At 47.3% G+C, this 22,702-nt stretch overlaps 1 protein-coding gene across 1 annotated transcript in view; it reads right to left on the reverse strand.

Moving 5' to 3' along the window:
- The window catches only part of MTRES1 (mitochondrial transcription rescue factor 1), a 31,966-nt gene extending 15,183 nt beyond the window's left edge, over positions 1-16,783 (reverse strand). Inside the window, exons 1-3 of the mRNA XM_069726278.1 lie at positions 16,684-16,783; positions 8,446-8,919; positions 1,809-1,881 (exon numbers count right to left, since the gene is read on the reverse strand). Coding sequence (XP_069582379.1) covers positions 1,809-1,881; positions 8,446-8,919; positions 16,684-16,697 — 561 coding nt within the window. The 5' untranslated portion in view covers positions 16,698-16,783. The remainder of the gene's footprint in view (positions 1-1,808; positions 1,882-8,445; positions 8,920-16,683) is intronic.
- Between the last annotated feature and the right edge of the window lie 5,919 nt (positions 16,784-22,702).

Raw genomic sequence — 22,702 nt, forward strand, 5'->3', positions numbered from 1 at the left:
GATCCGTCTTTTCAACATTTTGACGGATTGTGACTGATTGTAAAAAACGGAAGTGTGAAAGAGGCCTAAGCAGTAAACGCTATGTTAACAGCTGTGTGCTGATATTAATTGCCTGGGACCCTTTATGGATATTGGCTTGTTCCCAGAATATTATCAGCCCTCACCTGCTGACACCAAGCCATAATCCTATTACCCTGATTACTGCATCAGAATGAAAAAGGTGTTGAACCAAGAAATTACATCACAAAACATTTTTTTAAATATCTTTGTTCGGCTGTACAAAAATGCATACAACAAAGCATACAAAACGGCGCATTTTGGCTGCCAATAGATGCAGAAACATTGCAGAAAATTCTGCAAGCAAATACTCAATGTGCGCACGTACCCTTAATATGGGTATACAGGCTATAGACAGCTGAAAACAGTCCTGTGTTTCTTATATCAGATGTGTTGTTGCTGAGAAATCTTTTATCACTTTAAATAAATAACCTCTTCCAGGCTCTTGGGATGATGTTGCCTGGAAGAGAACTCTGCCTCCAGAGCTTGCTTTAAATAGAAGGCGGAGTTACAAGTGTGATGTGTAATGTGTAATGGTTACCAGTGTGAAATGTAATAACCGCTCTTTGCTCCCCTAATCTTACTGCAGAGCTGTGTGTGATTATAACTGACATCTGCAGGTTCCTCTCAGCTTCAGATTGAGCTGTAATATAGTTGCAATACAGCAGAGCTCAAAGAGAAACAAAAAATGTATTTGCATGAAGACAAATTTCATTTCTTCTGTTCTGTGTTGGTTAGTTACTTGTCACACTGGTAAGGCTACTTTTACAATAGCGTTTTTTTCAATACGTCGCAATGCGTCGTTTATGGGAAAAAACGCATCCTGCAAAGTTGTCTGCAGGATGCGTTTTTGCCCCATAGACTAACATTAGCGACGCATTGACACACGTCGCAACCGTCGTGCGACGGTTGCGCCGTGTTGTGGCGGACCGCCGGGAGCAAAAAACGTTACATGTAACGTTTTTTGCTGCCGACGGTCCGCCATTTCCGACCGCACATGCGCGGCCGGAACTCCGCCCCCACCTCCCCGCACCTCACAATGGGGCAGCGGATGCGCTGGAAAAATGCATCCGCTGCCCCCGTTGTGCGGCGCATTCACTGCTAGCGTCGGTACGCACTGCGACGGGCCGAGTCCAACGCTAGTGTGAAAGTAGCCTAACTCCCCTTCATGTATAATAATCTCTGGAGGCAGAGTTCTCTTCCAGGCGCAATCCTCACTAGAGCCTGAAGAGGGCATTTATATAAAGTGATAAAAGATGATTTCTCAGCAACAACAATCTGTTATGAGACACACATGTATGTCTATTTTCAGCATTCTATAACCTGTATGCCCATATTAATAGATTAGATAGGACAAATGTGGTGACAGATTCCATTTGTGATCCAAGCAATTAGACTATCATCACCGCCATATGAGAAACTGAAACTATTATTAAACATGTATTATAGACAAATGACACATGCAATCTGCACCAAAAATGCAGCAAAACCTGCTTTTCGTAAGCAGCTTTTTTACTGCCAAGAGAGCACGACTTGGCTATAGAAAAAAAAAAGCAGCAAAAAAGCAATGTGTGAACATAACCTAAAATCACATCTGAAAACCGCTATTGCAGTTTTTACAATGATTCTTTAAGCAGCACATGATTTTGTCAGTTAACAGCTGTCACTCCTGCAATAATGCAGTGTCCTCATCTCTCCTTACCTCATGACAGTATAATCCACAACAGTTTACACGCACAATCATTACATACCGCTCTGCTCTTCTTCCATAGCTTCTCTCCATTAAGTCGTAGCTTGCCATCATAAAATGCTTCTTCAACTTTGCTGCAAAAAAAAAAAAAAAAAAAAAAAAATCAACAGAATTGTACCTCAGAACAAAAGGAAAATACTAAAGACTTCAAGGGTCCTAAATTATCTTAATTATTTTTACCAACCATTGTTGATGCTACATGAGGAAAGACACTAGGGCTCCGATTCATCAAGACCGGTGATTTTCTTGCCAGTCTTTATGGGGCGACGTGGTAGATTCATACGCTCCCGATTCATGAAGATGCGCATGCCTCTTAATAAAAACTGGGGCATCTAAGGGTATGTGCCCACGATCAGAAAGTAGTAATGCTTTGGATGCAGCTTTCCGTTCTAACCATGCAGGTAAATCCGCATGTGTTCAATGAACAATGCAGATTTACCGCATCCAATACATTCTATTGTGGAAATTTGTTGCAGAGACTAGTGCCTCTGCAGCAAAAATTGACATGTTCGGCTCATAAACCCATGCCCACGTCAGTTTTCACAACAGTACATAGAAGCACAGTGGGCATGGGATTTCTCCAAATATCATAAACTATGCTCTTAACGTAGAACGCAGCGCAGATCAGCTGCGTCCAAAATGCTATTCCTGATCTTGGGCACATACCCCATCGAGCGACGTGCGCCTCACCAGAAATCTTACTTTAGTCAGAGACTGGAGTGACATGTGCAGCGTAGTAAAGCTCATGATGAATTAGATGTGCTGTGACGTCACACCCCTGCCCGAACCCTTGTTTTGACCCAGCTACACCCATTTTGGTGTAGCTGGGACAAACTGAGTCAAAATGCCAAAAGTTGCAAAATTTACACGCAACTCTCGATTTATGCCAAAAGGTTGTGACTTTTCAAAGCTTTTATGCCACTTGTATAAATATATCTTTATTATTTTAGAAGAAATATGGATTTTTGTGTTACTCACCGTAAAATCCTTTTCTCCGAGTCGCTCATTGGGGGACACAGGACTGTGGGGGTGTATGCTACTGCCGCCAGGAGGCTGACACTAAGGAAACATGAAACAAAATTAACTCCTCCTCCGCCATATACACCCTGACACTGGCCGAAACAGATCCAGTTTGGTGCAAAAGCAGTAGGAGACTAAAACAGCATTAATGTAGGAACAACATGTCTAGAATAACACCTCCGGCTGGCAAAATAATCAAAAAAGAAAAAATCCAAGAGACCAATAGGGTGGGAGCTGTGTCCTCCAATGAGCGACTCGGAGAAAAGGATTTTACAGTGAGTAACACAAAAATCCATATTTCTCCTTCGTCTCATTGGGGGACACAGGACTGTGGGATGTCCCAAAGCAGTCCCTGGGTGGGAAGAAGACTTAACGGAGTAAACCCCTAGGCACTTACCGCCTGCCTGCAGAATCCTTCTACCCAGACTTGCATCTGCAGAGGCCTGAGTATGGATGTTGTAGTGCTTGGAAAAGGTGTGCAGACTGAACCAGGTCGCCGCCTTGCAAATCTGTTCTGCCGATGCCTGGTGCCGAAGCACCCAGGAAGCCCCCACCGCTCGAGTGGAGTGTGCCCTGATCCCAGCCGGGATGACCATGCCCTTGATGCGGTAGGCCTCCTGAATAGTCGATCATATCCATCTGCCTAAGGTCGATCTTGAAGCTGCGAGTCTCTTCCTATGACCCACAGGGAGAACGAACAACATATCTGTCTGTCGAAAAGATGCAGTCCAAGAAACGTATATTCTCAGAGCTCTCACAAGGTCTAGCGTATGGAAAGCTTTTTCCACACGGTGCGTTGGTGCCGGACAAAAAGAAGGTAAGAATGTCATCGTTCGGGAGCAGCGCCAGAGGGGGAAACATATGGGAGACTAAACTGGTTTCAAGGTAGGACTAATGCATCCACGGCAATTGCTTGTGGATCTCGATACCGAGCAACGAACCTGGGTACTTTGGCATTCAACCCGGAAGCCATCAGATCCACGACCGGGGTTCCCCAGTGCTGGCATATCTGCCGAAAAACGTCGGGGTCGGGACGAAGAGACCATTCCCCGGACGCAAGGCCCTGCCGGCTGAGGAAATCTTGGGTTCTTGTCCCAGGATGCCAAAAGCGCATGTTGGAATGGACGAAGATGGAGTTGCGCGAACGGCACTGCTTCTATAGCTGCCACCATCCTTCCTAAGACTCATGCAAAACCGGATTGTGTGGGAGCCCGGCTGCCGAAGAACTTTCGCTTCCTGCCGGAGGGCCAGAACCTTGTCCTGGGGAAGGATAGTCAAACCTCGGGAGGTGTTGAAGACCATCCCTAGAAAAGAGATTTTCCGAGATGGTACTAGGGACGACTTTTTCAGATTCACCAGCCACCCTAGGCGGGACAGAGTAATGCTGACATTTTCCTCGCATGCCGAAAAGTTGATGCCTTGACCAGAAGGTCGTCTAAATATGGCAGGATGACTATGCCCAGAGAATGCAGGATGGACACAACTGTGGCATTACCTTTGTGAACACCCTGGGAGCAAGGCGAGCCTGAAATGCAAGGCTGTGAACTGGAAGTGCAGTTCGCCTATGGAAAAACTTAGAAATCTGATGTGAAGGAAATATGGAAGATAGGCATCTTGAATATCTATGGAAGCTAGGAATTCTCCCTTTTCCATAGCCGCAATTACTGAACGGAGAGACTCCATTCGGAAGTGACGAATGCTGACAAACTTGTTTAAACATTTTAGGTCCAGAATGGGTCTTACAGCCCCATCCTTTTTGGGAACTATGAACAGGTTGGAATAGAACCCCTGAAACCTTTCTTCCTTCGGAATGAACCCCTTGAGCTGAAGGTTATCGACAACCTTGAACAATGCTTGTATATGGGATTTTGAACTGGGAAGACGGGAGGGAAAGAACAGGCTTGGGGGAAGAGTGACAAACTATCTTGTACCCTGAGGACACCAGTTCTCTTACCCATCTGTCGTGAACGACAGTGAGCCAGGACTGATGAAACAAGAGCAGACGACCGCCTACTCTGTTGGAAATAACCTGAAACTACCTCCAGTCATTTGGCCGAAAACTGACAGGACCTAGATCCCCTTGATCTTGGCAGTTGGGACCGCATTCTTCCCAACGGGTTGGCTCTATATGAGACCTGATGATTTCTGTCTTGGTTAGATCGACCTGGACCAACTGAGTTTGACGCTGTGGTCCACCTAGTGTTACGAAAGGGCTTAAACCTTGCCTGAAATTGGTGATGAAACGGCTGTTTAATCTTTTGCTGTGGAAGAAAATTGTGCTTTCCTCCTGTGGTAAAAGATATGAGCTGATCCAATTTTTCGCCAAATAGTCGGCCACTCTGATAAGGAAGAGTTGTAAGGGATTTCTTTGAAGTAGAGTCCGCCTGCCAAGTCCTCAACGATAGAGCACTTCTGATGGAAATTGCATTTGCGGCTGCCAATGCTGCACAATTTGCTGCATCCAAAGATGCATTAATCAGGTAGCTTCCGGCTAGAGCTATCTGATTTGACATCTCCATCACCTCTACTGGTAAGTTCCTATCCTGAAGAGCCTTAGTCAAAGATGCTGACCAGGATATCATGGCTTTGGCTACCTAGGTCGCTGCAAAAGAGGGCGCGAGGGCTGAGCCTGAGGCCTCAAACACAGAACGAGCCAGGCTTTCTATGAGCCGATCAGTCGGATTCCTAATAGAGGAGCCATTGGGCAGGGATAACAGCGTGTTAGAAGCCAAATGGGACACGGGGGGGGGGGAAATCTACCGAAGGGGATTCTGCCCTCTTTTTACGTAGCTCAGGTGCAAAAGGGTATCTTGCACCTAGAGCCTTCTGGCCTGAAAAAAGTCTGTCCGGCTGCACCATGTGTTGTTGAACTAAGTCCTCAAACTCAGGATGAGTAGAAAACACCTTATGAGGCTGCTTAAACCTCTTAAAGGACACCTTATGACCGGCGGTCAAGGGTTTGGTTAACGGCCTCGATGAGGCCATCTACTGACTCCTGGTAATCAGGTACCTCTAAATCGAGGGACCCTTCGGAATCATAGTCCGAACCGTGTTCACTCATCTCCGCAGGTGAGGGAGAAATAGAGACGGAACTCAAGGATGCAGATGCACCGGACGGGCCCGGAGATGTTGTGTGGGTTAGTTTCCCCCGCATCTGCCTAGAGAGAGCGCGGCCCCTGCAGGCCGGAGGACCCTTCCAAGACAGGTGAATCGTTGTCCCTGGCCCCAGCCAGGGTCTGAAGGGACTCGATCGCCCTAGTTAAGGACGCCATAGATTGTGTTAAGGACGCGACCCATTCAGAGGGCGATACCGCAGTCTCAGGTACAGAAACACTGGACAGGGTCGCAGGGGAGGGCTCCTGAGCGCGTTCGGAATCGCAGGCCTCACAGAGACGATTACTCTGGGCATGCGGAAAAGTGGACCGACAGGTAACACATGCAGTATATAGGACCGTATGAGTCTTAGTCCTTCTAGACATGGTGTCTCTGCTGCTGTTATAATCCGTACCCTCAACTAAGTTGCCAAATCAAGTATTGCAGCTGTCAGGCTGGGGGAAGTAGCACTTACCCCAGTCCTGTGTCCCCGTGCATCTAGAGAACCCTGTCACTGGGAGATGTATCACCCTATTCATTAAATCCAGCGCTCAATAGGAGGGAGGATCCGAAAACGTAGGAGTTTCCGGTTTGCGGCCTGCGCAAGGCAGAAGCCGGGACCTAAATTAGACTCCCCGCGTTCACCCAGGGAAGAGGGGCGTGCCCGCCGGAAGAACACGCGGGCAAACGGGGCGGGACTTCCGCCCGCGGCCTGAGAAGTCAGAAGCCGGGGACTAAATTATCCAGTGCTCAACCGAGGGAGTACCCGAAAGTCTACGCCGGGATCTCCCTGTAGCATGGCGCCACTTGCAGCAGAGAGCCAAGACGCGATGAGACGCGCGACGCTTCAGGAGCCCTCACAGCCACCCACCACCCTGAAACTTAAGGTCAGAGGGGGGGATATATGCAAAAAAGATGGTGCACCCACCCTAAATCCATCACCCCTTCAGGGGGTGAGGAGAGGGACCGTCCGTCCGCCTCCCTTAATCACCGCTGTCAGAGCATTGGTGATGAAGTGGAGGCTGCACGGACCGTCCATATGCGCCTGTACAGCCTAGGGTTTCATTACCTTAGGGTGGTCAGGGGCTATGTCCGGCAAATGGTCCCACGTTGCGGGACAGGATACTAGGAGGCGACACTCCATGTGCTCGCCCGTTGTTGGTTTGGGGAGATCGGACCCCTTCAAAAGGGTCAGTCACCCCTGTCTCGTCTTCAAGATTACAAGTAGAAAGAAGGAAAAAAAAAACAGATCTGGGAGAAACCCAGAGATGTGCCTCCTACGGACACTAAGCATGAACTGGATCTGTTTCGGCCAGTGTCAGGGTGTATACGACAGAGGAGTTCATTTGTTTTATGTTTACTTAGTGTCAGCCTCCTGGCGGCAGTAGCATACACCTACAGTCCTGTGTCCCCCAATGAGACGAAGGAGAAATTTCATTAAATTCATGTCATGTCATTTGTAGCATCTAAACTGTCTACAGTGTGTTGTTAGTGATGTAATATGAATTAGGAGACAGTTTACATGCTAGAAAGGACATGACAGGTTCCCTTTAAGGCCATAGTATCCATTTTCCTACCTACTGGTTCCCTTTAAAGGAGCTGTCCAAGACTTAACCGCTTTCTGTGCTTAGTGTAGCTTTCCTCACAAGCTGAGCAGCACTTCTGTATAATGGCTGCTGGTGGAGGAGCATGTGACTATACCTGTACATCAGCCCCCACTAATTGTAAAACATCTTACAATGGCAATAGAAATGTTACACTGTATGCCTTGTAATAATGGTCTTGTTGAGAAATCTTATATTCTTTCCTTATGCTAAAGATTTCTTCCAGCCTGGAAGAAATCCCTGCCTCATGTGTTTATTATAATATCACCCCCCCCTGCCATGCACATCATTTGAGGCCAGGAATCCTGCGCTCCCTCAAAAATCCATACCTCTTCCTCCCTTCTGTGGGCGCTGTATTCAGAGATCTTGTGTACAGGTGACTTCTGCTCCAGTGACCTCTGGTGTGTGCGCCGATAAGGTGCTTTCCATAAATCCTCCCTACACAGTCATTGCTATGTACATGATTCCTAGCGATGACTATGCAGTGAGGAAGTGGGGAGAGAACCTTATCGGCACACACGATTGAGGTCACAGTGACTTACCCGCGCATGCGCAGAAGATCTACTCAATGCAGTGCCCATAGAATAGAGGAAGAGTTATGGATTTCTGAAGGAGCGCAGGATTCCTGGGCTGTAACTGACGGGCATGGGAGGGGGGGTGATATTACAATGAAGACAGGATTCAGTGATTTCTTCCAGGCTCTGCACGCCCCGGAGCCCAGAAGAAATCATTAGTATAAGGAAGGAATAACATTTCTCGACAAGACCACTAATATGAGTCATACAGGTAAGATTAGTGTAACATTTCTATTACCTGTATGCCCATATTAAGAGGTCATATACGTCCCGGGGTGGTGGTGGGGGGGTGGTGACAGATTACATTTAATTGACTTTCAGAGTGATAAGGCGTTGGAACACTTACTTCCGAGACGTGTCTAATCCAGCAGTGAGTATCACATCAAAACGAAATGACTGCACAGCTTTTTCTACATCTTTATAGTCTTTTGGTATGCTCGGGTCTTCCACAAACTCATCTTCATAATCACTTATGTCTTCTGGATCCACCTCTTCTTCGTCATCATCATCATCTTCTTCTACTTGAGATGCATGGGTCTTGTTCTGTTTTTGACTTTTCTTGCTTTTATGCCTCACAGCACATAAAAATGGTTTCATGAGAGAAGAAGTCAAAAATCCATTGGTGTGGATGTGCAGTAAAGCGGTGATTGGCTGTCTGTAGCCAGCACAGTTTGACAGCTGCCTACAATGTGTCCACCATCTGATACATTGTGCAGAGCTGTGCGCGAGTGATCGTGGCCTCTGACATGAGCTTGAATAAAAGTGAACATTTCTGAAGGCTCTGATCGACAGTCTGATTCCAGTCATTTCATAACCTGTCCTGTAAAATAAAAGATATCAACAGAAGCTCTATATGGTGACGTGTCCCAAATAAGAAATATCTCTGTACCTTTTCATTTTTCTCAGATTATCACTTATTAAGCTGTGCACCGAGAGCTATACTACACTACAAAGACATTATAGCGGCATACGGTGCATAGCAATCTCATTGTGTCAGTGACATAGCGCGGCTGCCAGTACCTGGGGCAAGGCAAGTATTTTACGCCCCCTAACCCATAAACTGTTAGCACCCCCCTTTATCAATTCTATCATTTCAGTTTTGCAGCCACAGAGTTTTCCTAGGCGAAGAAGCATCAGGGAAACGCCGGTGGTCATTTTCCTTAGGCGGCTTCACCGGCTCTCACCATACTGGGAACCCGCCTGAAGAATGAGCATGTCACTTCTTTTAACCCAGTGTTTCCCAAACTCCAATTCTCACAGCACCCAAACACATCATGCTTTCAGGATTTCCTTAGTAGTATACTGAGTTTTTTACCTCAGTATTTGTAAGCCAAAACCAGGAGTGGAACAATCAGAGGAAAAGTATAATAGAAACACGTCACCACATCTCCATTTATCACCCACTCCTGCTTTCGGCTTACAAATACTGAGGTAAAATACTGACCAAATACTCAATGTGTGCACGTGGCCTAAACATGAAAGCAGCTCTCTTAATAATGAATAAAGATAGTAATGAATTATATGCACTGCTCTGTCTACATTTATCAACTGATCGTCAACTGTTATCGCTGCTTATGCAGAACAGCAGTCGGAAGAACCAGGCAAAGCTCCAGAATTGGCGCATCTAATAGATGCACCTTTTCTGGACAGCTGCGGGCTGGGTTTTTTTAGGCTGGGAGGTCCCATATCCATGGCCCCTTACCAGCCTGAGAATAGCAGCCCGCACCTGTGAGTTTTGCCGGGTTGGTTGTAAAATATAGGGGGGACCCCATGTCGTTTTTTTTTTCATTCATTCTCCTCTGCTTGCGCTGCTGCCGGTCAAGCAGAGGAGAACGGATGACAGCCGGCTTCAGCACCACAAGCAGGAGAACAGCGCTTACTGTAGCGCTGCTTCCAGGTGGCCATCCGTGTGGTCCTGATGCGGCAAACGGTTGCCACACAGATTTATCACATGGACATCTCCGATACCGTGTTTACCGGCACACGTTGCAGATTTGCCTGTGGAATTTTCTGCACAGATTCTGCATCTCTTTGCAGAAAACGCAGGTAAAAATCGTTGCAGATTTTATGGGTTTTTTTTCATGCAGATTTGTATGCGTTTTTGAAAGCTAAATAAAGATCTATTCTTGAACAAAAAAAGCAGGATTTTTGGTTGCTTACCGTAAAATCTGTTTCTCGGAGCCTCCATTGGGGGACACAGGAACCATGGGTGTATGCTGCTGCCACTAGGAGCCTGAAACTATGCACAAAAAAGTTAGCTCCTCCTCTGCAATGTACACCCCACCGACTGGCATTATGCACATCAGTTAGTGAGAAAGCAGTAGGAGAAAATGAATAAGGTTGAAAAACATAACCACAAACATGAGAACTGTAAACGTGAGAACAGTCATAGAACATAGAACAACAGAGACTGAATAACATGGGAGGGTGCTGTGTCCCCCAATGGAGTCTCCGAGAAAAAGATTTTACGGTAAGCAACCAAAAATCCTGTTTTCTCCATCGCCTCTCATTGGGGGACACAGGAACCTTGGGATGTCCAAAAGCAGTCCCTGGGGTGGCAAAACAGACCTCCATCAGGTCAGAGGACTCACCACTGCCGCCTGCAAGATCCTTCTGCCTAGGCTGATGTCCGCCGAAGCATAGTTATAGACCTTGCAAAATTTGGCAAACGTGTGGATGGAAGACCAGGTTGCCGCCTTGCAAAGCTTTAGGGCGGAAGCCCTGTAGTGCACCGCCCAGTTGGCGCCGACTGCCCGGGTAGAGTAAGCCTTTATCCAAGAGGGGGCACTCTGTTCTTGACCCGGTAAGCCTCCAAAATTGCCGTTCTGATCCAGCGAGCAATAGTCGCCTTGGAAGAGGACGTTCTATCCAGGTAGATCCTCACTGCCCTGACGAGGTCCAGCTTGTTCAACGATCGCTCCAGAGGATGAGTCGGAGCAGGACAAAAGGAAAGTAGAACGATGTCCTCGTTGAGGTGGAAGGTGGAAACCGCCTTAGGAAGTAAGGAAGGCGGAGGTCTGAGGACCACCTGATCCTGGTGGATGACCAAGAAAGGAGATCGGCAAGAAAGGGCCGCCAACTCGGAAACGCGGCGGATAGAAGTGATGGCCACAAGAAAGGCCACCTTCCAAGATAGAACTGACAGGGGAACCTCCCTGAGAGGCTCAAAAGGGGAAACCCTCAGAACATCTAGCACCAGATTTAAATCCCTAGAGTCCACAGGGGCCCTGTACAGAGGAACAGCATGGGCCACTCCTTGAAGAAAGGTCCTAACCTGTGGCCGAGAAGATAGAGTCTTCTGAAAGAGGATAGAGAGCGCAGAAACTTGGCCCTTCAGGGAACTAAGAGCAAGGCCCGAATCCAGTCCTGCCTGAAGGAAGGCCAAGATGGAAGGCAGGGAAAAGGACATAGGTGAAACGCGGTTGGACTCGCACCAACGGAAGTAAGCCTTCCAGGTACGATAGTAGATCCTGGAGGACGAGGGCTTCCTAGCCTGGATCATGGTGTGAATCACCCGGTCCGAAAGGCCGGACGCTCTTAGAACTGCGGTCTCAACAGCCACACCGTTAAACTGAGTGACCGAGAATTCGGGTGGCAGATCGGGCCCTGAGACAGAAGATCGGGCCTGTCTGGAAGGCGCCAGGGAGCGTCCGCTAGAAGATTGACGATCTCCGCAAACCAAGCTCTCCTGGGCCAATCTGGGGCGATCAGAATGACCGGCACCCCTTCCGCTTTGATCTGTTTCAACAGCTTGGGAAGTAAGGGAAGGGGTGGGAACAGATAGGGCAGCACGAACTGCGACCAAGAAATGGCCAGAGCATTGACGCCCACTGCAAGGGGGTTGCGAGACCTGGAGACGAACCGATGAACCTTCCTGTTCATTCGGGATGCCGTGAGGTCCACGTCCGGAGTCCCCCATCGAAGACAAATCTGATGGAAGACCTCCGGATGCAAGGACCATTCCCCTGCCGCGAGACCGTTGCCTCTGCCCAGAGGAGGATCTTGGATACCTTGGCCAAGGAGCTCCAAGTCCCCCCCTGATGATTGACCGTCCGTCTGGATTTGGATCGGTAGACCCCCTGAGAATCCTTTCCCAGTGACGAAGGGAGAGAAAGATGGCCCGAATCTCGAGACTGTTGATCGGCAGAGAAGACTCCTGCTCTGACCAACGACCCTAAACAGTCAGGTGGCAAAACACCGCACCCCAGCCGAGCAGGCTGGCATCTGTCGTCACCACCTGCTAGTGAACTGGAAAGAAGGACCTGCCCTGGGAGATCAGCCACCAGTTGAGGGACCGCTTGACCCGGGCAGAGAGTCGGATTGGATGATCCAGAGAGAAGACAGACCTGTCCCACTGTGACAGAATGGCCTGCTGAAGAGGTCGAGAGTGAAATGGGGCGAAGGGAATCGCTTCCAATGTTGCTACCATCCTCCCCAGAACCTTCATGGCCGATCGGGAGGAGGGGAGCCGGGGACCCTGGAGCAAGCGGGAAGGAAGACTTTGGTCTGACAAGTGTCGAAGATCATGCCCAGAAAAATGAGGTGCTGGGAAGGAATAAGGCAGGACTTCTTCCGGTTGACCAGTCACCCAAAATGGGCTAGGGTGTTGAGGACGATGGACAGACTTTCGTGAGCCTGAGAAAAGGATGGAGCCTTGATGAGGATGTCGTCGAGGTATGGAAACAGGACCAGGCCTCTGACTCTCAAGTTGGCTATCAGTGCCGCCATGATCTTCATGAAAACCCTGGGAGCGGTTGCGAGACCAAACGGCAGGGCGACAAACTGAAAATGGTCCTGGAGAACCGCAAAGCGCAGGAATCGGTGATGTCTCAGGATTATCGGGACGTATAGCTAGGCGTCTTGAATATCTATGGAACATAGAAATTCCTGAGCCTCCATGGAAGCTATTACTGAACAAAGGGATTCCATCCTGAAGTGACTCAGACGAACTCTCCTGTTCAGCAATTTGAGGTCCAGGATGGGACAAACCTTGCTGTCTTTCTTCGGTACCACAAAAAGATTGGAATAGAAACCTGTGAACCGTTCTTTTTCTGGGACGGGAACAATTATCCAGGCTTTGAGGAGAGAAGCGATGGCTACGAACAAGCCCGGAACTAGAGCGGCATCTCTTGGGAGGTCGGGATTCGGAGAAACGATCCCGGGATCGTGAAACAAACCAGTGTGAATAAATCAGAAGACACTAAGGGGCTGGGATTCACAGGCAGGGCGGCCACACAGGCGCAGTTAGCTAGACTGCATATGAGGATAGAGGACGGGTAGCGCTCACTGCGCCTGCCCAAGGCATGACAAAAGAGCGCAGGCTGATTTCAAAACAGCGCTGAGGAGGACTTGAGTGACGGCTGTGTGGCGTCTGCAGCAGGGGGGGGGGGGAAAGGCATTTAGGACAAATTAAAAAACAGATTATTTCTGCAGTTACAGCACCAATAACTAAAAGAGCCACCTTGTTAGAATGCAGCATAAGAGCTGCACAAGGTGGCTCCTTTAGTTTCAAACGCCTGGGGGGGGGGGGTGACCGGTTCCCTTTAACTCCTGCCCTGCTGGAACAAGACAGCCAGATCAGAATTCAGGATAAGAGCTTCTGTTCATCGTGTGTGAATGAGGCCCAGAGTGCTGTGGTTCTCTGGAACCTCTCTGTCGCGGTAGCCCTGTGACAGCCACAGTTTTCAAACAAAAAATAAGCCATACCAAGTACTCCTCCGTGGTATTACACCTTATAACTAACTTACTATATATACACAACTCCTAAAATAACTTGACATATCTAGTAATATCAACATATTCAGTAATTCTTTTGAATATCATATTCCCAGGATATGCAATCATGTTCATCGAAGGTGTATACCTCCTAAGACACAAATATCTTAAAGTACGAGGGTACAGGTACACCCTTTAGGTGGAACAAGCCAACATTCGCACAGGAGGAAGCTGATAAAGATACAGCAGGTAAAGACTACTCTCAGGGATGCACATTTATTAATGTGATAACGAACACTCCATAAGAGATAAATAACAGAAACTAAAAGAACAGATCCACCAATTAATGAAGAGCATTCTTAATTACCAAAGGTAACCAACATAAATGTTTGTATTTGACTGCTCAGCCATATAAAAATGATGGATGAGACAGCCTACAATATTGTTTGTGGATGGATTTGACTGCCTCCAACACACTATTGAAAATATTACAACTGAACCAACACTTTAACGGCAATCTGCCACCAAGTCGCTACTGCCCTTGTCAGCATAAAGTGGTGAGAGATTCCGACTTCATTGCTGGATCACGTTTCATGAAATCACGGTTTTTCTGCTGCAGTTGTAGGAGTTGTGCCCGCAGTGGAGTTGTGCCCGCAGTAGAATTGGTGTGAATTCAGCCACATCCGTAATCTGTGGCCATTGGGCAGGAGCCCCAAGTACCCCCTTGTAGATCGCGGCACCTACGACTGTTTAGCTGGTCTGGTGCAACATCAGCATCATGCCAGGCAGGCTAATCAAAAACAATGCCACAGATGCCAACAGGTAGAAGGTGATTTTCCCAGCTCACGTCCGAAGGCCACCGATTACTGACCTGGCTGCTTGACCAGGTACTGAGAAATGATTTGCACCAACTCTAGCACACAGTCGTCCTGCTCATGAACTCTTTTGCACAGTTAACTGACAGGAGAGAAATCAGTCATTCAATCCAGTTGGCAGGGAGCCAGAAGTTCATGCAAACCGAGGGCTCAACTGCACAAACACAGAGAGGGCTTGAGATTCCAGCAAAAATACTGCAAAAAAACATTACGTGACCCAGCAATGGAATCAGAGTATCTGTTATTACCCTACAAGGAAGCATACACCCAGACACAGTAAATATAAGGGATTTTCCGAGAGTTAGGTCGAATTTAGATGTCAATATATCGTGGTCCAAGTATGATCCTCCGGTCTCTTGACTAGAGATGAGCGAATTTGTTCGGGTCCCTGCTTATTCGGCAAGCTATAGCGCTTACCGAATAAGCTGCAGAGGGAACTCGGCTTTCTGGATAGCGCCGGCTGATCAGCGCCGCAGCTGCATGTGTCGCGGTTGTGACAGTCATGATACATGCATGAAGAGCTGTGTGTGGGCTCACCATGCATGTGTTGTCACAGTGACACAGCCGCGACACATGCAGCTGCGGAGCCGAATAGCTGATCAGCCGGGGCGATCCATGAAGCCAGGTTTCCTCTGCAGCTTATTCGGTAAGCGCTATAGCTTGCCGAATAAGAAAGGACACGATCAAATTCGCTCAACTCTACTCTTGACTCAAACTCAGCAGGCTCGTGTATGAGTCTGCTGACATGAGATCAGGACAGCCACGGTCAGACCAGAAATCAGGTTTCAGACTTTGTTTCAAGGACATCTGAACTTCACTTTAGTAATGTTTTCAAAGGCAGCTACAGGTGAATACAATGCTGTCCTGCATGCATACACTCTGAAATGCACTATTAAATGTTTGAGGGATCAGTGACCTGTCAGAAGCTATACCTAATCAGAGTAAGGCTACGTTCACATTAGCGTTGCGCCGCCCTGCGTCGGCGACGCAACGCGCGACGCATGTTAAAACGCGCGCAAACGCGCGCAAAAACGCGCGCGTTTTGCGACGCGTGCGTCGTTTTTGACAAAAATCGGACGCACAGAAAATGCAACTTGTTGCATTTTCTTGCGTCCGACGCTAGCGTCGGAAACGACGCACGTGGCGAAAAACGCCACCCAAAAAACGCACGCGTCCCCTATGTTAAACATAGGGGCGCGTCGCCGCTGCGTCGCCGCTGCGTCGCCGACGCAACAGCGGCGCAACGCTAATGTGAACGTACCCTAACACATGAAGCCCCCCACAGGCCGCTCCGGAGCACAAGCATACCAGTAACACAATACTGAATATAAAGATTAAACCACAAGACGGATTTCATCAACCCAGATATCATTGTAATCAGGATAACGGCGCCGACCTGACACTGTGTGTAGGTTACTGAGCACAATCCTGCTGACAGGTTCTATTTAAAAGGGGTTTCCAGGATAAGAATAAATGTACAGCCCTATGAAAGTGAACAGGACATGTCACGCATGCCGTCAATGCTGGGGAGGCTGCAGCACTCGCCTCTTCATACAAGTGATCACATGGTTGTGGAGGGAAGGACACAAACCCATCTTTGCAGACTGACAGCTATGGCCACCATCTCCACCATGTGGGCAGCGAAGAGTTGGGAATAGTCAGACACGTCTGGTGCCACCTTATCTCCTGTGGAAACAGAGGATATTGAAATCCAAAGTGCCTTAGTTGCCCAACATCTGCATTAGGGGCCCCACTGTAAGGTGGTCACCCTGAAATTGGCAGCTTCACCTGCCTGGAATGGGCATAATAATATATAGAGCATGCCTGGTTATAATACTCAGAAACCCGAGGAGGCTCCTCCAGCTCCCCATGTGATGCAGCAATAAATAGCACTGTGTAATGCACCCTCTGCGGACTGCCATAGGCGGAGAGCAGTGCCAGCCCCGGTGCCATGCGGGCATAAGACAGGCTGCTCCACAATACTGCGCACTCACCTGAAGAGCCACATACTCACACTCGCCTGAGTGCTGACCTCCCTGCAGCCCGGTGCGTCCCAAGCCTCATTCTCGATCCTCTTCCTGTTCCGCTCTCTACTACTCGGACATGTATGTGTACGCCACCTGCTGGAGTCTCGCATCAACTACACGCGAGCACTTTTCCCCTAGAATGCCCGACATGCTGCACCACCATTGACTACAGAGGGGTCCGTTCGGTTATACCACGGTGTCCGTCAGTTTTTTCTATCAATTGTGACCGAAACGGCAGAAATCAAGAAAGTCATTTGCTTTGATAAATAGAAAAAAGTCATGATTTTGCCTGTATAAATGTATGTGTTGCAGTTCACATAGTGTCCTGTAGATGGCAGTGTGACTGCATTGTAATCCACAGTGACTGGATGAGAAGGGAGTCCTCCTACACAAGTTCCCTTATTACTTGCTGCCAAGCACAGGGGGCCAGGATTCTCCAAGATATTCTGATTTATCTGGCCACACAAATCACCATAATATTACAAGATGTCTCATATGCATCAGGGGTTCCTGTTTGTCCCGGTGTTTCCACACAGTGAATAGATTTCCGCTGCATATTTGCGTGTGGAAAACCCCCTGCTTTTACCAGCTCCAGCATAATGCATGAGATTTTAAAGAGGGTTTTTCACCAAATGTTTATGTTAAACTGAGCACACAATGTGAGGGCTCACTCACACTGGCGTATTTCCCTTATGCCAGAGATTCGGGCCAACTATGCTAATAAATTGTGTCAGATTGTCATCTTATTGTGATCTGATTCTCTCGCATGAGATAATCGCGGTGGCGGACATACTGCCAATGCAACTGCGTCAGGGCCCGGAGGTGGAGGGGGCCCCTGTAGGCAGGAGCGTACTGCCCATAGCGGCAGAGTATGCAGCCGCTGTGGAGCCATTCAGTCAAGATTACAGGCGGGAGTGAGAGGGGCCCAGTGTCATGCAGCATCGGGCCCCTCTCCATCCCGTAATCAGCTGGATACAGCGAGCCAGAGGTGTATCGGGGGGGGTGGGGGGCAGCCAGGGCATGTGGAGAAGGGGGGATTTAGTATGTGTGTGGAGATTTGGAGTGGGGATGGGGGGATTTAAAGTGCGGGGGGAGATTTGGTGTGGGGGTGGGGGGATTTAATGTGTGTGGAGATTTGGAATGAGGATGGGGGGATTTAATATGTATGTGTAGATTTGGAGTGGGGATGGGGGTATTTAATGTGTGTGGGGTTTTGAGGATGCAAAAAGGGAGATGCAGGACTTGTATGAGGAAACAGTATGGGGGAGTGGGTGGCATGTATGAGGAAACAGTATGGAGGGATGGGTGCAGACACAGTATGGTGAGTAGGGGAAAGGTGCAGACAGTATGGGGAGCAAACGGGGGAATGTATGTATGAGTAGCGATGGGAAAAATGTATGTGGACACAGTATGGGGAGTGAGGGTGATGGGATGTTTGCAGACACAGTATATGGAGTCGGGGTATGTGTGTGTGAGCAGGCAGTGTAGAGAGTGAGGGGTAAATATATGAGGAGACAGTATGGAGAACAGGGGAGATGTGAGAGGATACAGTATGAGGAGGGAAGGGAATAGTGTGAGGAGACAGTATGGGGGAGAAAAGTGAGTGGGCACAGAATAGCGACTGAGTAGTGCAGGGTAGCAAGGGGGACAGTGTAAAGGTACAGGCAGGAGGGGACAATACACCAAGGAGGGGGGTATGATGAGAGGTACAGTATAGAGACTGGGCCCTATAGGAGGGCACAGTGTGAGAGAACAGTGTGAAGAGGGGTATGTATATATATTACATACATAGATAGAAAGAAGAAAATCCGGCAATTCATCTGCCATGTACTGTAAGATCACTGCAAGAGCTGACAGGATAGAAGAGATGGATTACATACAGTAAATACATATAGAATACATAGATATATAGATGTCAGTGACAAATACAATTAGTACAGGGTGTGTGCAAATTACTGTTCATGTATTTAATTAATAAAAGATTATTTTACTGAAAAATATGGTGTGGGCTCCCGCACAATTTTCATAACTAGCAGAGGAAAAGCCGATGGCTATGTTTATATCCTGCGAGGGGGATAATACCCATGGAGCTTTCCACACTATTAATATCAGCTCACAACTGTATACTTAGCCTTTACTGGCTATTAAAATAGGGGGTTCTAAAAAAAAAATGACATACGGTCACCCTATAATGAATAACCAGCAAAGGCTATACAGACATTGCACCACAGACTATCCAAGAGTTGACTGTAGCTTTAATCCAGGTCTGGGAGGAGATTCCTCAGGAGAACACCCGCTGCCTCATCATGAGCATGCCCAGGTGTTGTAGGGAGGTCATACAGGCACGTGGAGACCACACACACTACGGGGCATCATTTCCTTGTCTTGAGGCATTTCAGCTGAAGTTGGATCAGCCTGTAATTTGATTTTCCACTTTGATTTTGAGTATCATTCCAAATCTAGACCTTAATAGAATGTTAATTTTTCATTATATACTTGAACTGCCTGTGGTTAAGCATTTAGCCAAACTTTTTGTTCAACATATAGGATTGTGAAACCTTTTCTACATATACCAATTCATTATTTTTCATGGCAGCATCTAGCACTTTGTCCTTTGGTTATAGGCAACATTCCTATTCTCAATATTACGTTATTATTTGCTAGTCTATATAGGGCTTTTCCTTTTGTGTGTTTTTTGGAGTCTGTGTATGTCCAGCTTATTTGCACTCCCCCCTAGGATGTTTTTTTTTTCCTACCCTGTCATTTATTTGTTGTTTGTACTGGTTTTAACTTGTTGTATATACATGCTAATAAAATGCCTTGTTTTCTCTACCTTTGCTAGAATCTCTTTTACTCCTGGCTGAAATCGATCTAGCTGCTATGAATTTTGTATTTCCCATAGCCAATATTGGTGGTGGTGACACATATATATTTTTGGGTGAGTCTATAGGCATCCCCACGCTGCCACTCCACTCTATTGCAGGACCATGTTACCCAGGTCAAATTTATAACTGACTACCGGGTCTGATGTATTACCGTACATCAGAAAGTGATAACTGGCACCCCATTCTTTCTCTCTTCTTCCACATCATTCTGTCGCTTTCTTGGGATCAGCTGTCTTCTTGTAGTGGGAGGCATGAACCCAGTTGGACTTCCCTCAAGCTTTATGGATGTCTCAGTTGTCAGCAGGACTTCAAGGGCCCACCAAATCACGGCTTTCCTGGCGTGTCTTTTGAACACCACCCAGTCTCTGGGCTGCAGGGGGTGGCTCCCTTCCACAGAATCAGTATCTGCAAAAGTAGAGTAAACTCAAGAGTATATGTCAGACGTACATTTTGTAAGTACAATACCACATGAAGGCAAGCTATCGTTGCATCTGGAACTGCTGTGGAAAATATAAACTAAGCCTAGGGGTTGACCCAAATAACACCTCATATGGGCTGAGGCCTGTATTTTTGTTGGGAGTATACCTGATTGAGAAGAGTGCAAGGGACAAGAATTCTGACCATGGACTGCCCATTTCAGCCATGGCTTTTTGGATTTTCAGCTTCAGGGTACCATTCAATCTCTCAACTCTACCGCTACTTTGTGGACAGTATTGAGTATGAAAGGCCTGTTCCACTCTAAGGGTGGACATTATTTCCTGCATCACTTCTTCAGTAAAGTGGGTGCTTCTGTCTCTTTCTATGGTCTCAGGCACCCCGAATCTGCAGATGACTTCTGAGTTTAGTTTTTCCCTGCTGTAGCCTTGACAGTGGCATTATGCACAGGGTACGCTTCTGGCTATCCTCAGAAAAGTTTGACACACACAAGTAGGTTTGCATTTCGGTAAGTTGAATGTAGTCTATCTGAAGATGCTGGAATGGGTACAGGGGCCTTGGTGTGTGTCTCATAGGCATCTTCGTCGTGCGTTCCCCATTGAGCGCACAGGTTAGAAGTACAATGCAGTGATAGAGTCATCTTGATACAACTACAAGAAGTGACAATCCATGTCACAGTTATACAAGTTTAATCACAAACAACAGATGCCGGGGAGGTGGACACTGAACTGTACAATGAATAAGATCAAGAGAGAAATCGTCAAGACGCCAAAACAAAACTTACTCATTATCATGAAAGATTTAAATGCCAAAGTGGGCCATATCAAACATAGAACCGTTGTTGGAAACTTTGGACTTGGTGAACAAAATGAGGCTGTGTAACGAATGGAAACGGAGGCACAGATGTAGAAGTTCACATTCGTATTTATTAAGGTTTGATGTGGAACCACTAGACCACAGTCCGGGGGGCTCCGAAGGGGGCGTTACTGCGTGAGCCCCAGACACCCGTAGTAAGACCCCTCGAACAGGGACAGAATGGAATGCCTGGAGGACACGGGTGCTACCTTCAGTTAGACCCCGTACTCGTGGGGGCTGTCCCAGCGGAACAGACGGACCAGCAAGGTTAGCGGGTATTGCAGAGTTGACTGGAGGATACTGGGTGTAGAAGCCGGCGCCGGGGGTCCTGGCATGGTCCGGAAGTGAGGCTGGTGGACTGGCAGGACTAGACGGGTCCAGCGTAGATACTGCGGATGCAGTCCAGAATAGCCGGGTAACTGGTAGCAGAAGATCTGTGGAGACAGACAGAATAAGCGGAGTTCCTTGCAGATACTTCAGAAACAGAAGCGCAAGATAACAGGAACCAGAAGTTAGCAACAGTAGATACTTGTTGCTCCGGCGCCCTCCCTATGGTGGAAGGGCTAGAAATAATAGACAAACACACGCCATTGGTTAGAGGCAACATTTGGAAAATGCACACTGTCTCTTTAAAAGACCGGGAGCGAGCGTGCGTGCGACCTAAGAACCCTGGGGAACCTGCTGGCCACACGCCAGGAAGCAGGAGAGGAAGGAGGGGTGGGGGCTGCGTCCAGACAGCGTGAAGCCAGTACAGAGCGAGAGTACGGAGACCCCCTGGAGGTACAGTAAACAGACCGGGTGTAACAGGCTGGAGTAAGATTCATAGACTTTTGTACATTAAATCAACTGTCCATCAGGATCACCTTCTTCCAAAATCACAAGGTCGAAGACTCTACACGTGGACATCACCGGCCTATAGGAATCAGATTGACTACATAAGATGGAGGTCATCGATCATTATTAGGAAAACAAGGCCAGGAGCTAACTGTGGAACGGATCATGAAGTTTTGGCATCAAAGATTAGAGTCAAGCTATGCAAATGGACTAGACAACATGTAGTTTCTAACTTTAATTTGACCAACATACCTGACGTTTTTTTGAACGGTCTGAATAACTGATTTGTATGACTTGACACTGATGAAAGAAAGCCTGAGGAATTATAAACACATATAAAGACTATTATGACTGAAGAGGCTATTAAGACAATAAATGAGAGGAGAGGAGACCCTAGCAGCCATGGTTAACAGAAAAGACCCTACAGATCAAAGAAAAAGATGAATGGCAAAAGATAACAAGCAGGATGCAGACAATATCAGTAAAAATTTAAGAAAGCTATTCAAGCAGAAAAAAACATTACCAAAAGATACAGTATGTACAGAGGTAGAAAGCTAACATCTGAGGGGCAAGACAAGGTAGGCATACTTAAAGGTCAAAGAGATACAACAAAATTTCAGCCAAGAATGGGCAAGTGGAACAAACTATCTGAGCCAGAATAGATCAAAGAAAGATGGAGAGAGTACATGAAGCACCTCTACAATAATAACTTAGTGATATGGGAAGAAACTGAGACTGGAAATGGTAAAGAGCATAATATCCTGTAAAACTAAGTAATTGTTTCGATTAAGCTTCTGTCAAATAACAAAGTGCTTGGATGTGATAATATTCCAAAAGAGCTAATAAAATCTTCTGAAAAAAGCATATAATAAAAAATATTCAAAGAAATCAGTTCAATAGGAAAACATCAATATAAACACCAAATGGATGGACAGAATAATTCACAATATAGACATAACTTGATAGATCCAAAAGTA

The sequence above is a fragment of the Ranitomeya imitator genome, chromosome 5, assembly GCF_032444005.1.
Source record: "Ranitomeya imitator isolate aRanImi1 chromosome 5, aRanImi1.pri, whole genome shotgun sequence".
NCBI classification, from domain to species: domain Eukaryota; kingdom Metazoa; phylum Chordata; class Amphibia; order Anura; family Dendrobatidae; genus Ranitomeya; species Ranitomeya imitator.